This window comes from Lissotriton helveticus, chromosome 1_1 (assembly GCF_964261635.1).
Source record: "Lissotriton helveticus chromosome 1_1, aLisHel1.1, whole genome shotgun sequence".
Lineage (NCBI taxonomy): Eukaryota > Metazoa > Chordata > Amphibia > Caudata > Salamandridae > Lissotriton > Lissotriton helveticus.
This window is the reverse complement of record NC_136057.1, coordinates 283,631,245-283,646,109: the sequence shown is the minus strand read 5'-3', so window position 1 is coordinate 283,646,109 and position 14,865 is coordinate 283,631,245. Positions and strand designations below refer to the sequence as shown.

The 14,865-nt window shown below is 37.1% G+C and overlaps 1 protein-coding gene across 1 annotated transcript in view; it reads right to left on the bottom strand.

The window, feature by feature from the left end:
• The window catches only part of LOC144769403 (hemagglutinin/amebocyte aggregation factor-like), a 388,219-nt gene that overhangs the window by 2,346 nt on the left and 371,008 nt on the right, over window positions 1-14,865 (bottom strand). Inside the window, exon 4 of the mRNA XM_078653472.1 lies at window positions 13,884-14,036. Coding sequence (XP_078509598.1) covers window positions 13,884-14,036 — 153 coding nt within the window. The remainder of the gene's footprint in view (window positions 1-13,883; window positions 14,037-14,865) is intronic.

Genomic DNA, 14,865 nt, shown 5'->3' with positions numbered 1-14,865 from the left:
CTTTCCGATGAGGGTGATGTGCTGCTGGACTTTGCGTGGAGCACGTAAGAATCCTCAAAGATCTTTACTTTAATTTCTGTCTATTTAGCTCAGTTAGGAAAATATGTTTTAGAAATGCTAAACTTTATATAATTCTTTGAAGTTAATTCAATTGCTTAAATTGTATTTTTCTTATTTCTTACCATCATGCTTGCTTTATTGCAAATAAATTTCATTTATAAGACTTACAACATATATACCATAATTTAGAAAATAAAATCTTACTTTTGACAAACAAGCTGGTCTTGGTTATTTAGAAGTATAGGTTACCTTTAGCTAGATCACGTCGCCTATAGTGGTCATTTAAATGATTGGGTTTTATTCTAATGACAATATTCTTTCTGCAAATGTATAAAATGTTTATAGTTTGTAAATAATGTATATATAGATTTATTTTGACCACCTGATTCAGTAGGCCCAAAATATATCAAGTTTATAGATGGGTCCGTATATAATATAAAAATTTTGTTTATAGGTTATGAAGTTGGGTAGCGTAGTTTATGATATATTTTCTATAGCCCGCTGGATCAATTATCTGGTAGCAGAAATTGATGGTTGCTAAGGAGTAACCAAGGTAACATGTTGGTTGCTAAGGATTGCGTCATGGTATGAAAATAGGATCAATGTTTTAACACTTGTTAAGTTCGTTTTTCGTGCCTATCTGTAAGCTATACCGGTATAGATTGTGTGGCGAGAAATTAGTCACGCAAGCCATCTGTTCAGTTTGTAGTGATATCGCCGAGTATCACAAGAGGTATCGCCGTGTACCATAGTGTTGTCGCCGAGCAGCACAGTTTTAGGGCTAGGTCTGAATCTTGTATAGTGAGGATTTTCTAAGAAATCAAAGCAGCATGAGAATAGGGACAAAGCGCCTTCCATAAAACTCACTGTGATGAGAGTATTAGTTATATCCGAGCTTGAGTGAAGGGTAAAATTTAACGTCGGTACATGATTATCTATAAACAGGTTAGAGTCCTGTACGGGTACATGTTTCATATCTATAAACAGGTGAGAGCCCTGTACGGATAACGTCGTTATTTTGCTAACGGTGCATGATTTCTATAAACAGGTGAGAGTCCTGTACGGATTTCGTGTGTGTTTGAATTTAGGGAATTTTCCGTGTAAAAGTGCGAGTTTGAGTTGTATTTTATGTTCAAGTGGAACTCTTAGAACTTTCACTTCGCGGTGGGTTCAGAGCAAAGCGAGTTCATAATTATACGTGTTAGAAGAGTGGGGTAAGGTTACTCTACTGACAATTGAATATTATCCTTAGTGTGAATAGCGCCGTCTATTCCGAAGTGTGGATACTTGAATGTATGTAAACTATCCTAAATAGTGAAACGAACAGATGTTGTCTTTATAAGTCATTGTTAAGAATTAATTTACACTGAAAAGTGTTCTTAAAATGGCGCTGTGAAAAGATTTTGTGAAGGAGGGGTAAGCGCCAGGAGTGAGAAGCGAGAAACCGCAGCTGCTGTGTACGTCACAGAGCCGCGCTGGGATTGGGTGACCTACGTCACAAACTGTATTCTGATTGGCTCCTGAGTCTCTGACGGCCTGTGAGCTGATTGGTCCTTCGGAAATTCTCCAAATTTATTGGTTGAGCAGGAAACTGACGTAGCTCAACTGCCATTGGCTTGTTGGTGTGTTTCGCGCACGGATTGGTTGTTTGCGGAACATCCCGGAAATATTTTACGAACGATTTTGTGAATTAAATTTAACTTTTAAAAATGAGTTATCATTTTAAACATGTTGAGAAAAAGACAACATTATTTCAGAAATTTAAGAATTTATTTTCACCTGACAAGAAAATCGAAACGCGAGGTGGTAAACTACTTCATAAGTATAAAACACCTGCAGCGTACATGGAAGGTGAATACGGATATCATACTGTCTTATGGTTCGACAGTTGGAAACGCTATACTAAAAACGATGGTGTTTTGGCTTGGCCTGATGATGGTTCATTTAATGTAAGAGTTTTAAGAAACTTACGAGAGAAAATGAATGCTCTTGTTCCAAAACCGAGACCAACTCAATTTGAAGCTTTAGTTGAGTGGGAAGATGAGATGTATCAGTTACAAAGAGAAGCTAGTGGAATTAAAAGACCTTCTAAAAATCCATCATGGAAAAGAGAAACTCATGAAGATAGATTACGAATGTGGAGACAGGGAAACATGAGTGAAGGATTGTATTTAATTCATGAAATGGTAATGGGTTCTCCTACAGGAAAATCTATGGAAAGTGAATCTGAGGATGCAATTATGGAAGAAATATATACAACTGCTAGAAATAAACAGCCTAATCAGCCTTTGAGACCTCCTAGATCATGGTCTACTCCGGTGGTTTCTACTGAAACTTCACCGAGTGCACCTCCAATTAATGAAGCTCCTAAACTTTATCCAAATAATTGTGAAATCACTGAAACTCCTAGAAGACCAGAATTTGAGAATGCTCGAAATGAGGGTAGACATTTTTCAATGACTCCAAGAGCAAGGGAACCTCCAAAAGATTATACAAGAGAAACAAGAAATGTTGAGGATGATGATTATAATGAATACTTAAGGTCTAAAGAAGAATTAATCAAAAGAATGACAAAAGGCATGGAAGCTGTCACAGTTCCAGTAACAATAGGTCCTGTTCAGCCTGTATTTGATCAAAGAAATACAAACAAAACTGGATTAACTATTCCTTTAAATACAGAAATTCAAAAGCCTGCTGAAAAATTTTATTCAGACTTGACTGAATTAAACACTTCTAGATCGAGAATGCCTGATTTAACCTTTAATGAGGATTTATCTCCAAAAACACCAATGGGTGCTATGTCAGATGTAGGAAGTCCTGAAGTCAGGGTAACTACACCAAAGCTTGATGTGGCCAAATTAAAAGCAAATATTGAAGAATTAATAATTGGAACAATTGGCCCAGATAGTTTAAATTACTATCGGGATGATGAACTATTATTCATTTGCAAAAGTATTCAGTGGAAAACGAAAAATAAATATGATCAATTAGAGGATTTAGCTGCAGAACTTGAAATCGATGTAAGTAAACAAAAGAATTTTGCAAAACATTACAGATTAGATTTTTCAGAAAGTGACATTGAGAGTTTGAACTCAATGGGAAGAATAGTTCACATTAAAGATTTGATTGTCTATATCAAAAAGCTAGGAGAACTGAACAAATGGAGAGTGAAATGGACCAAAAGGAAGGAAGATGAAAGATTAGAAAAATTGTCAAAACAATTTCCAATGAGAGAAGTTGCAGGTGGAGGATATGTTCATGTCCCATGGTCGAGACAAGACATTCTGTTATTCACAAATGATTTTCCTAAATTAAGAGAGAAACCTGTTGAGTGGTACAGGCAAGTCGATAGATTTATCAAAGTGTCAAAAGTTCTGTGGATTGATTTGGATGGATTTTTTGACATTGTTGTTCCATCTGATCTTTGGACAGAATGTAAAATATCTATTAGTTGGCCAAAAACAGAACCTGAGCGAATCAAAGAAACAGGTGCCCCAAATCCACTTGTAATGGATTTTTATGAGAAAGTAATTGTTTGGATGAAAAACAAAATTCCACCCAAAGAAGTTGATTGGGTTAAAATAGAAAGAACAGAGCAGGAAACAAAAGAATCAGTTCATTCTTTTTATGAAAGACTACTGTTAATCTTTAAACAATACAGTGGTTATGAAAAATTAGATGAGAAAGACATGAGTCATTTTATCTATAGATTTGTTTATGGATTAAAACCCGAAATTGGAGAAATGATCAGAACTAGTATTGTCGGATGGCAAGCACTATCTATAGATGATATTCTGAGAAAAGCAAAATATTGTAGCGATGAATTAGAAGTAAAACAGAAGAAGCTAAAGGAGAAAGCCATGTGGGCACAGGTAAAAGTAGCTGAACAACAGATTGCCAGCATGGGAAATAAGAACACTAATTTTGTTCAAACTGGAAATACGAACCAGATACAAGGAAAGTTTAAAAGTAATAATTTCCAAAAGAAATTTAGCCCAAAGATAGAGGAGCTGAAACAAAGATTACCTTGTTTTAATTGTGGCGAAATTGGACATTGGAGGGACGAGTGTCCTCATCCTCCTAGAAACTTAAAGAATCCCTTATTGAATCCACAGATGCAGAATGGTGTTAACGTGCAGCAACAGCTACAGATGCAACAGGGGTTAAATGAATTTAATATTCAGCGACAATTACAACAACAGCAACAACAAAAGGTGAATAATCGTCAGGACCAGTTGCCACAACCACCTTTTCCGAATTGTGGGGGAGTTCAAAAATATAATCCAAACGTGGGATTTCAGGGATGTGAACAGGTAATAAAACCACAAAAACAGCAAAAGCAGCAAAGGGTTCAAATGCAAAATGCTTCACAACAGTTTTTATTGACAGAAAGCCAAGACAGTGATTCTGATGATTATTGTTGACGGTGCCCGAGAGAGGAGGAAGAGTGTGTTGTTGGAGCCACTCTTGAGGTTGACCAGACTGGTCCTTATGTAAACGGGAAAGTTAATGATGTAGACATCACTTTTCTAGTGGACACTGGTGCTACCCGTTCTACTGTTAGATCAGTGGAAATTGAAAACCTACCTCTCTCTGGGGATACCATCCAAGTTGTCGGAGTAAGTAATCAGCAAATTAAAACAGACTTAACTGATCCAGTACCAGTTGAAATTGGAAATTACAGAGACAAACACAGATTTGTGGTTTGTAATAGTAGTCCAGTAAATCTATTAGGCAGAGACATCCTATGTAAAATGAATTGCAGAATATATTGTTCTCCTGAAGGAGTTGAATTACAAACAATGGAGGAAGATGGTTTGTACAGAATGACAATGATGATGATGGAAGCAGAAGAAACAAAATTGTTTCCTGCATTTGAAGAAAAAGATTTACCTGAAGAGCTAAAAGAAACAGTGAAATCTGAAATATGGGATTTTACTGGGAATGAGATGGGTCTGATGAAAAACGTAGATCCTGTTAAAATTGCATTGAAGCAGGGAATAGAATTTCCAAACACTCCACAATATAAAATGAAAACAGAGACAATTGAAGGTATTACACCTGTAATTGAAAAATTAATCAAGCAAGGTGTATTGAAAGAAATGAAGAGTAGCTCTTGTAATTCACCAATTATGGGAGTTAAAAAGGCTAACGGAACATTTAGGATCGTACAAGATTTGAGAAAGGTTAATCAAATTGTTATTCCATGTTGTCCTGTGGTTCCAAATCCAGCAGTAATTCTATTTCAGATTCCATATGATGCTGAATGGTACACAGTCATTGACCTTTGCAATGCATTCTTTACTGTTCCTCTACACCCAGACAGTTATGAAATCTTTGCTTTCAGATTCCAAGGTAAGACCCTTGGATGGACAAGAATCCCTCAGGGCTATACAGAAAGTCCTTCAATCTTTAACGAACTGTTAAAAAGATCATTAGAAGATTTAGACTTACTAGGTAGGTCTACGTTGGTGCAGTATATTGATGATTTGTTAATAGCTGCAAAGACAAGAGAAAATTGTGTAACAGACACAATAATTCTGTTAAATCGCCTTGCAGAAGAAGGACATAAAGTGTCCCCAGCAAAACTACAGTTTTGCAAACAGGAAGTAAAATATCTTGGTCACAGAATTGCAAAGGGAAAAAGACAAGTAACAATAGAGAGAATAAAAATGATTCAAGCAATGTTACCGCCAAGAACACAAAGACAGGTCAGAATGTTCCTGGGAATGGTAGGTTACTGTCGACAATGGATAAGTGGATTTTCAGTAATTGCGAAACCACTACAAAGACTGACCAAATCAGATGTAAAAGATCCAATTATTCTCAATGATGTTGAGATGGAATCTTTTGAAAACTTGAAAAAGAGCTTATGCCAAGCTCCTGCTTTGGGTATGCCAAATTATGAGAAAGATTTTGAACTGTATTGCAGTGAGAGAGAAGGATGTGCATTATCTGTGTTAATTCAGAGACATGGAAACCTAAAGAAACCTATTGCATATTTTTCTGCAGTTCTTGATCCAATTGCAAAAGCATTACCAGGTTGTTTGAAAGCAGTTGCAGCTACTAGTATCAGCCTTGAACAAAGTGAAGGAATCATTATGGGATTTCCTGTGAAAGTTTTTGTGCCTCATTCAGTTGAAATATTACTGACAAGAGGTAAGACTCAACATTTAACAAGTAGCAGATTGACAAAGTATGAGAAAATCATACTAGGAGCAGATAATGTTTCGATTTCAAGATGTTTGAATCTGAATCCTTCTACATTACTGCCTGATTCTGAAATTGTTGATAACATCGAGACAGAACATGAATGTTTAGATGTCATGGAATTCTGCACTAAACCCAGAAAAGACATCAAAGACAGACCTTTGCCTGAATCGGATTTTGTCTACTTTGTAGATGGCTCATGCTTAAGATCCGAAGGTGGTGTCTTGAAAGCTTCATACTCAGTTTGTACAGTTGAAGATATTAAAGAAGCATCATGTCTTGAAGGAGTTCGTTCAGCACAAGTGGCTGAATTGATTGCTTTAATTCGTGCATGTGAAATATCAAAAGATATAAGAGTTACCATCATTACTGATAGTCAGTATGGGTACGGAGTTGTGCATGATTATGGACAACTCTGGTCACAGAGAGGATACATGACATCAACAGGATCACCAATTAAAAATGCAGTTTTCATTAGAAGATTAATTGAAGCAATACAATTGCCAAAAGAAATTGCCATAGTCAAGTGTGCAGCACACACTAGAGGAACTGATTATATTTCCAAAGGAAATGCCTTCGCAGATGAAACAGCAAAGTACTGCGCAAGGAAAAATTATTCTTACAATCGGAATAGAAGTACAGAAACTGATTCAAATTCATTAATGCTAACAACTATTGTAGAAACATGGAATGAGATTAGAGATTTACAAAACGAAGCAGATGATGAAGAAAAAGACCAGTGGTTAAGATCAGATTGTAGACAACGTGATGAAGATGGAGTGTGGGTTTACAAAGATGGCAGAGTAGTTTTACCAAATTGCATGATTTCTGACATGGCCAGATTATATCATGGTCCTGCACATTTAGGAAGAGATTCTATGGTCAGACTGTTTAAAGAAACATGGTTCAATACCAAATTTAGAACGATTGCAGAATCTTTTTGTCAAAGGTGTTTGTCATGCCAACAAATGAATCCAAACAGAAAATCAGTGGTGGGGACAGGAATAATTGGTCGAGAGGGTGGTCCCTTTACCAGGTTACAAATAGATTTCATTGAAATGCCCTTACACAACTGTTTGAAATATGTACTTGTAATTGTATGCTTGTTCTCAAGGTGGGTAGAGGCTTTTCCTACACGACATTGTGATTCAATTACAGTAGCAAAACTAATGCTCAGAGAAATCATCCCAAGGTACGGTTTTCCAGTCACTATTGAGAGTGATGGAGGAAGCCATTTTGATAATAAACTGTTGAAGTTAATTTGCGAAGCTATGAGTATTGAGCAGAAAATACACTGTGCATACAGACCAGAGGCATCAGGTGTAGTTGAACAAATAAATGGAACTATCAAAAACAGAATTGGAAAAATGTGTCTAGAGACAGGAGTTAAGTGGACTGATGCTCTTCCACTTGTTTTGATGTCAATAAGAAGTACACCAGATAAAAAGACAGGTTTGAGTCCTCATGAAATTTTGATGGGAAGAGTTATGAGGCAAGCTTTTGTACCTGTAGGTAAACTGTTGAGCATAAATGACAGTGCAATTTTGGATTACTGTAAAAGGTTATCTGATACGGTAACTTCTGTGTCTAATCAGGTGGGAACTGAAGCACAATCAAATGACAAAGTTTTGACACATGATCTGAGACCTGGAGACTGGGTCAGAACGAAAGTACATCGGAGGAGGAATTGTCTATCTCCTAGATGGCAGAAACCTAGGCAGGTAATCTTGATCACTACTAATGCTGTAAAGTGCAGAGGATTGAAGCGCTGGATTCATCCAAGTCATACTATTCCAATACCAACTCCTGAGAATTCTGATGTTGAAAGTGATACCACAGATGACTCTGATTCTGAAGCAGAAGACAGAACAGAAGGTGAAGTAATTCCAGATTCTGAAGATCGACAAGAAAGTCGACATCTGGAAACTGTGCCAGTGAATGGAAATCTGACAAGAAAAGACTTAGAAATAATTGAAATAGATTCTGAAGGTGAAGAGAATCTGCTAAAAGGAAAGATAACTGAGGATTCGGTTGTCTATGTTGAAGACAGAGAAGCTGAACCAAAAGAAGTTTCAGACCAGGAGAGTATCAAAAGGCAGAGAACAAGCTCTGAAGTAAGGAACAAAAATCCGAAATCTGGGAAGCTAGAGGTAATCGAGGAAGAGGAGGAGAACGAATTACCGAGTACCAGTGATGGAAGACAAAGTGAAGTTCCTGAAGGAGTGAAATTGCCGTATAGAGAAGTTCCTGAGTCAATTGAAATTTCAGACTACGAAACTGAGGAAAGTGACGTGGAAGGTGGAAGTGAAAGCAGAAAGAAAAGGACTTGGAAATCTGAATTGAATAATTCTGAACCAAAGAAAAAGTACGTGAGAAAAGCAGACTACTGGCCTGGTGGAAGATTGAGAGTCAGATTGATTAAAAAGCCAATAGAACAAGTTGAAGAAATCAGTAGTCAAAAGAGTCCTGGAAAAGAGGTTGGAGTTGGAAGGAAAATAGAAGTGATATCAAGAAAAGGGAAGAGAATAATTAGACCAAACCAGAAATACAAGTCTCCTGAGTGGACTTACTTAGTAATTCCACCTGTTATAGACATATATGATAGTATTGAAGAAGAAAACGAAATCCAAGAAATTAGTGACAATGATTGAAGTACAAATTTATTAAATTGGCATAAGGCTGAAGAAATCCTGTTAGTTGACACAAGGTCGAAGAAAACTGTCTAATAGAAGAAAACTTATGTATGACATAAGGTCGAAGAAATCTTGTTTAGGGTTATAAAAGAAAAATATATTTTAAAAGGGGGGTGTATATAAATTTTAAAATTTATTTTTATTTTTATTTTGAGGCTAAAACTAACCTAAAAATGCCTTACATTAAGGAGAGCACTTCAAAATGCTCTGTTTTTAAAAGATGCTGTAAGATGACTCTGGTGTGTCTGCTCATTTTAGTTCTGCTCTGGTTGATACTAGCTGTGATTATACCTTTAGAAATGAATAGAGAATTACACAAAGTTAACTTAACAAGCAAAGCTCTGGTTAGCCAAACTAAACATAGTGCATCTGCAAAAGTAATTGATCATCAGCCTAACATTCATCAAGATAAATCAATAGGTGATTTTTCAAGCAATACTTTCACAAAGCTTTTGAGTGAATATGTAAAGGTAATGGATGCAAAGGATTGTTATGTGTGCGTTAAGTTACCCGCTTCTGTTTCTGAGGGAGTAACATATAATATGCTTCCTCTCACTTATGCTGTTACATGTAGTGTATTAACTAGTTTATTTTATCAAACTGGTCGTTTGGAATATTACTATTCAAATTATGATGAGATTTTTGCTAATGTCAAGATTGATAATGCTTTAAATAAGCATAAGAAAGCTAAACAATTGAGAGAATATTTCCTTGTTACTAATGAACTCACTTATGAGTATGCTTACAAGAATAATCTAACATGTAAATTAAGTGCTGAAGGGAAGAAATTTCTGAATATGGTTGAGGAGAGAAGAGCAATTTATAAGAGAAATGAATTAGTCAAGCAGACTAAGTCATCATTCTGGCAAAAAGAGGATGAGAAACTAAATGGCAAAATGCTTGAAAATATTGCAATTCACATAGACAAACCTGTTAGTGGAAAGCTTTGCATTAGAAGAGATAACACACTTTTTGATAATTATTTTGTAGGTGCAAGCAACTGTGAAGATACTTATCAAATTATGGGAGGTTGGGGATTTAAAGGTGGAAAAGATCCTATCTTTCCTGGAATTTATTTTGTTTGTGGTGACAAAGCCTACTACAACCTTCCAGACCATTGGTATGGAACTTGTTATGTGGGAATTGTTTTTCCTAAAGTGTTTCATGTTGACAGAGATTCAGAAGGATTATTTAAAATTCATAATTATGTAAATAGAGCTAAAAGAGAAACTTTTACTGAAGTTCTGGGAGATATTTTCCAAGCTGTAATACCTTTTGTTGGTATAACCCTAAATGCAGGGAGAATCAGAAAATTGTCCACTATAGTTGATAGATTATCAACTGACACTGCTGATGGGTTTCAATTAGTGAATGTTGAAGTTATTGCAATTAGATCCATGGTAATTCAAGACCGTCTTGCTTTAGACATACTCCTAGCAAAAGAGGGAGGAGTCTGTGGCATTTTACATGTCCAACATTGCTGTACATATATACCGGATGAAAGTAAAAATATTGAAATGTATATTAAGAATATTACACAAATGCATTCTGAAATAATTCCTTTAGAAGAAGAAGATTTTACTGGGAAACTTTCAAATAGGTTTCAAGCAATTAAAAACTGGTTTCATAATATCGGAAGTTCAATTCTTGGCAAGATTCTGGCACCTTTGATTATAATTATATTTATTTTTATTTTGACTAAAGTAGGTTGTCTGTTGCATAAAAGAAAGAAGCATTTAAGAGAAAAGAAGAGAATTTATAAACTCAGAAAAGAAGAGGAAAGGGAGATTGAGTTGCAGGAGTTACATAGAGAGCGTCATGTTAATTGCAAGGATTATGCTGAAACAGACTTTTAGGTTTACTAATATAATGAATTTGAATCGATTTCTTATAAATTAAATTTACCAAAATTTTGAGTGCTGGTGTGGTGATTTGTTAATCACCAGATGAGGGAGTTGATGGAGCGAGATAGAAAACAAAATTTTGTTTAAACTCGCAAAGTCACATTTCCATAACATGAATAAAATTATTAATGATTTGTGATATGTCGTGCTAATACAACCTAGATTAAACTTTACACGTGGGGGGACTAACATGTGTGCTCATAAACGTGCATAAATGTTGCATCTTTTTGTTCGTGCAAAATAATAAAATAATTTATTGTTTTCGTTTTTGTCATTACTAACTGCTGCATATTTAAAATAAGCATGTGCTTGTTTTGCTTTTTCTTGTCTGTGTGATGTCATTTCTACTATTCTAGGTGCATATGGGTCTCATAGAAAAACGGAGACTGGTAAATATAAACGCTGCTTTATTTGTTTGCAATGGCTAGGTAACATTTTGATTAATCGGGTGGGCTAATTATTTAGTAAACCATGGGGTGGATACAGAATATACTTTATTTCTTACATTAATACTTTTCTTGTGTTTGTTTTATACTAGAAATCATAAGTTGCCTGCTTTTGAGGCCTAACTATTTGAGCCGCACAAAAAGAGCTAATCCATATTTCTGCAGAAAGTCACGAGACGCCCATTCTGAATTAAAACGTTTACTAAAGCTGCATTCACAAAGCAAAAACTGATGAGCTGACATCATTCTGTCGGACATGGCCAAGGTCGAAAGTGAACTTTTTGTCAGTCCTTAACTTGGCATCCGCGGAAGTTGCACCGTAAGACTATGGAAGCTGCGAGGATGACTTAAAACAAAGTTGCAATCGCAGGAAGCCTCTGGCTTCACATGGAAGAGACAATGGTCTTTGTAAGACATGATTTTGTGGAACTTTTTAAGAATCGGGTGACATGTCACTTGTCACTCTCAGCCAATGGGACGTCGAGTATTTCTGAAAACTTTCCTTTGCTAGTTTAGTTAGCGTAGAAAGGTATAAAAAGTCATGCCCTTAGGGTTGGGCTGGCTGCTGCTTTCTGACTTTCCGATGAGGGTGATGTGCTGCTGGACTTTGCGTGGAGCACGTAAGAATCCTCAAAGATCTTTACTTTAATTTCTGTCTATTTAGCTCAGTTAGGAAAATATGTTTTAGAAATGCTAAACTTTATATAATTCTTTGAAGTTAATTCAATTGCTTAAATTGTATTTTTCTTATTTCTTACCATCATGCTTGCTTTATTGCAAATAAATTTCATTTATAAGACTTACAACATATATACCATAATTTAGAAAATAAAATCTTACTTTTGACAAACAAGCTGGTCTTGGTTATTTAGAAGTATAGGTTACCTTTAGCTAGATCACGTCGCCTATAGTGGTCATTTAAATGATTGGGTTTTATTCTAATGACAATATTCTTTCTGCAAATGTATAAAATGTTTATAGTTTGTAAATAATGTATATATAGATTTATTTTGACCACCTGATTCAGTAGGCCCAAAATATATCAAGTTTATAGATGGGTCCGTATATAATATAAAAATTTTGTTTATAGGTTATGAAGTTGGGTAGCGTAGTTTATGATATATTTTCTATAGCCCGCTGGATCAGTTGTACCTCCGTAAATATACTAGTATTTCTGCATATTCTGACTTGGCTTCCTCAACCAGAGTCGGTGACACTTATCCCATGTCCGCAGCCCTGGTCATGGCCGCCAGCGTGTTCTCAGTTTTTTGTAGATTCTGATTGAACCTCCTGCGAACTCCCATGATCTGTCTGATACAGGCTCCTCTGATGACCACCTTAAAAGCATCCTATTCCAGCATCCTAACGGATGCTGTATGGGTGTTCATCACAGAGAGGTCCCGAAAGCTTATTTCTTGGTCATGGGGGAATACCAGGTCTTCCAGTCAATCTCGCAGCAATTCCAAGTGGGGACTGGGGGAGGGGTGGTCGCCATTAAGAGTTAGGAGATGTGCGTCAAGGTCGGATAGGACCCGGCCTAAGTAGTCCACATGCTGGGTCATGGGAAATATTGTGAGGGAGCTCGGAAACTAGTCAAGGCACACTCGTAGGTTGTGGAGAATGGAGTGGAAGGAACAGAGTTTGGTCGCTGGGTGCCGGCTTCTCCAAGCGTCTACTAGTGCCCAGTGATTTGCCCAGGAACGGAGGTGCTCTGTTTGTGTGTAAGCCGGAGAGTGGGGGTGGTGGGGTGGTACCGGTCTAGGGAAAGATCAGTATGCAGTAGTAGTCTCCCTTTAGGATCCAGGGTGATGTCATAAACTGGGCTAGGGCTTCTGATAAAGAGTTTCAGAATCTTCCCTGCTCAGTGTTCGAGGTATATATGCTGCCTATTAGCAGTGGTTGGCCATCCAGGAGCCCTTCTAGGAGCGCTTATCCTCCCTCTGTGTCCACCACCCTCCGGGTTTACTGGAATTGGATGACAGGCCTGAGCCAGATCATTGCCCGGTTGCATATGCGGAAAATATGATAGCGCTTAGGGTGCCTCACCCTCGTCTACGCAAGTGCTCTAATTCGCCCTTTGTGAGGTGCGTTTCTTGCAACAGGGTTATCTGCGCTTGTTGGAGATTAATGGAGGAAAAGACAGCGTATAGTTAACGCCTTGTGTGCATTTCCCTGGACGTTCAGGGTGAGGAGACTGTTATCTGTGGCTAAGGCCATGATGAGATATTAACTGTGGTCAGGGGAGGGTGACGGGGAGACCCTTGTGCAAGCTGTGCCCCCACCCTGGGTTTTGCTGGTAGTGAATAGTTTTGACGCCGCACACTGTAGGAAATTGATTGTGGTGTATGAAGTAAACCAAGTATAATGCATTTTAAAAAAGGAATGCCAAGGTCAAAAACCTTTTAGTCTTTTTACAGACCAGTAGAAAACAACAGATTAGGTGCAAACAGTAAACATAGATGCTTCTAAGGATGTTCCTAGCTAAAGTAATTTAGTTGGTACACAACCAGTCAGAAACCAAATCTCAAACCAGAGGCTAGAATAGCATGTAAGGTACTGTCAGGACTTACTCTTTGTTGTTGTCGTGGTAACTGGAGACTCCCACGAGGTATCTTCCATAGGGCACTTGCCAATGGAAATATGCATCAAAGTCATTGACATAATTAGTCCACTTGCAATCAAAGATTTTGTTCGAGTTCTGAGAGCAGCAATAAATCTTCCACCTATGACAGAATATAGTAAAAATTGGTAATATTAACAAAGGTTAAAATTGGTTAAGGGACCATGGGTAGAGGTGAAAGGAAGTAGGAGAGATTAAACCGCAGCATTAGGAATGGTGAGGGAGGGGGAAATGAAGTTAATTAACAAAACAGTGAGAGAACAATTAAAAGAAGGACGTCAACGTTTTGGAAGACGGTTGTGGAGAGTGCTTAGAGTACATTCAGGAGAAAGACTGATCAGATTTTCGGAGTAATTACCACTTTAGGAATACTGCTGGAGAGTTAACAGCAAATATTTTTGTTAAATACTGAGTGGTAGCAAAAGCAGTAATTGAGAGAGTTTTTTTTAAAGACATGCTCTATGAGGAATGAAGCTTGGATCAGAGATACTTTAAAAGAATAACATAGGAGATGGTTGGAAAACCGAGACAAATGCTTCTTGACTTATTCAGGTGAGATCAAAGCAGTAATTGAACATTTGTAGTGCGACTGGACAATTAGGAATGGTTGTTTTGGATCTAAAAATGAGTTTCGGTTCAGTTCTATTGCTGCTGTACATCTGCTGAACCTCTTACAGTTCATGCGCGTTCTTAAGTATGACTCTTAACCGTATTTGTGTCGGTGATACTGGACACATTGTTGGGATGGGTGGGTTACCTGTGACAGTACACCTATTGAAATCCACCTATTTCCCTAAGAAGTAGGTACAGAAGTATGTAGTGATGGTTGTGGTTGCCAAAGAAGATAGACAGTGGAACTTGCAGGATAGCAGTTGGCTTGAGGGAATGGTGTTATTTCTTAGTGTTTTGTAGTGACAGTATGAGTTCAGTTT